This window comes from Wasmannia auropunctata, unplaced genomic scaffold (genome assembly GCF_000956235.1).
Source record: "Wasmannia auropunctata unplaced genomic scaffold, wasmannia.A_1.0 LD336103.1, whole genome shotgun sequence".
NCBI lineage: Eukaryota > Metazoa > Arthropoda > Insecta > Hymenoptera > Formicidae > Wasmannia > Wasmannia auropunctata.
The window spans coordinates 1,755,798-1,756,440 of record NW_012026787.1 but is presented as its reverse complement, the minus strand read 5'-3'; the positions used below and the strand labels follow the sequence as shown (position 1 = coordinate 1,756,440).

The 643-nt window shown below is 41.4% G+C and overlaps 1 protein-coding gene across 1 annotated transcript; it reads right to left on the bottom strand.

The window, feature by feature from the left end:
* On the bottom strand, nt 1–483 carry LOC105457920 (the record flags this gene model as incomplete). Its single annotated transcript, XM_011702873.1, has 1 exon — nt 1–483. A coding segment is annotated over exon 1 (462 nt), but the record flags the coding sequence as incomplete, so codon positions are not given.
* Between the last annotated feature and the right edge of the window lie 160 nt (nt 484–643).

The window sequence follows — 643 nt, the reverse complement described above, 5'->3', positions numbered from 1 at the left end:
TTCCAATATCCGATGAATTTTCGTTACACGCAAACCATGACGCACACATTGCTGCAAATTGAGATAATGCGTCACATAACGTTCCTTATTATAAAGTGTGGCGAGAAGTTTTTCACTTTGTTTTCCCGGCGGTCTACTTCGCGTCGGACAAAACAGAAGATCCGCGTGAATATCGTGTAAATCGGACGAATACTCAAGATCGACCTCCACAATGTAACCAACATTTGATGGTACAGATAATATCGCGTCGAGACAATCGACGTTCTTGACCCATGCAAAACCCGCGTACGGCAACGGTTCACTCATTGCCCAACCATAAAGATTATTTATGTCAAAATACATTAGATATGAAGACGGTATCGACGGATCGTACGATGAAATATATTTATTATTAGCTTGCGCATACCTACTGGAACACTGACTCAAACCACCGCGTATCCCGCGTTCCACAAATAGTACCATATCAATATCAGTGAGTAACTCGAATCGAACACCTGTGAATTTTAGCATGGCATCCCAAGTATATCCCGGTAACGTATAATAATGCGCGGGTTCAAGTCCATAACTATTTATACACGTGTTACGAAAATTCTCAAAAACATCCGCGAGAAGAAGCACGTCAGTCTTTAAATACAAATCGCTA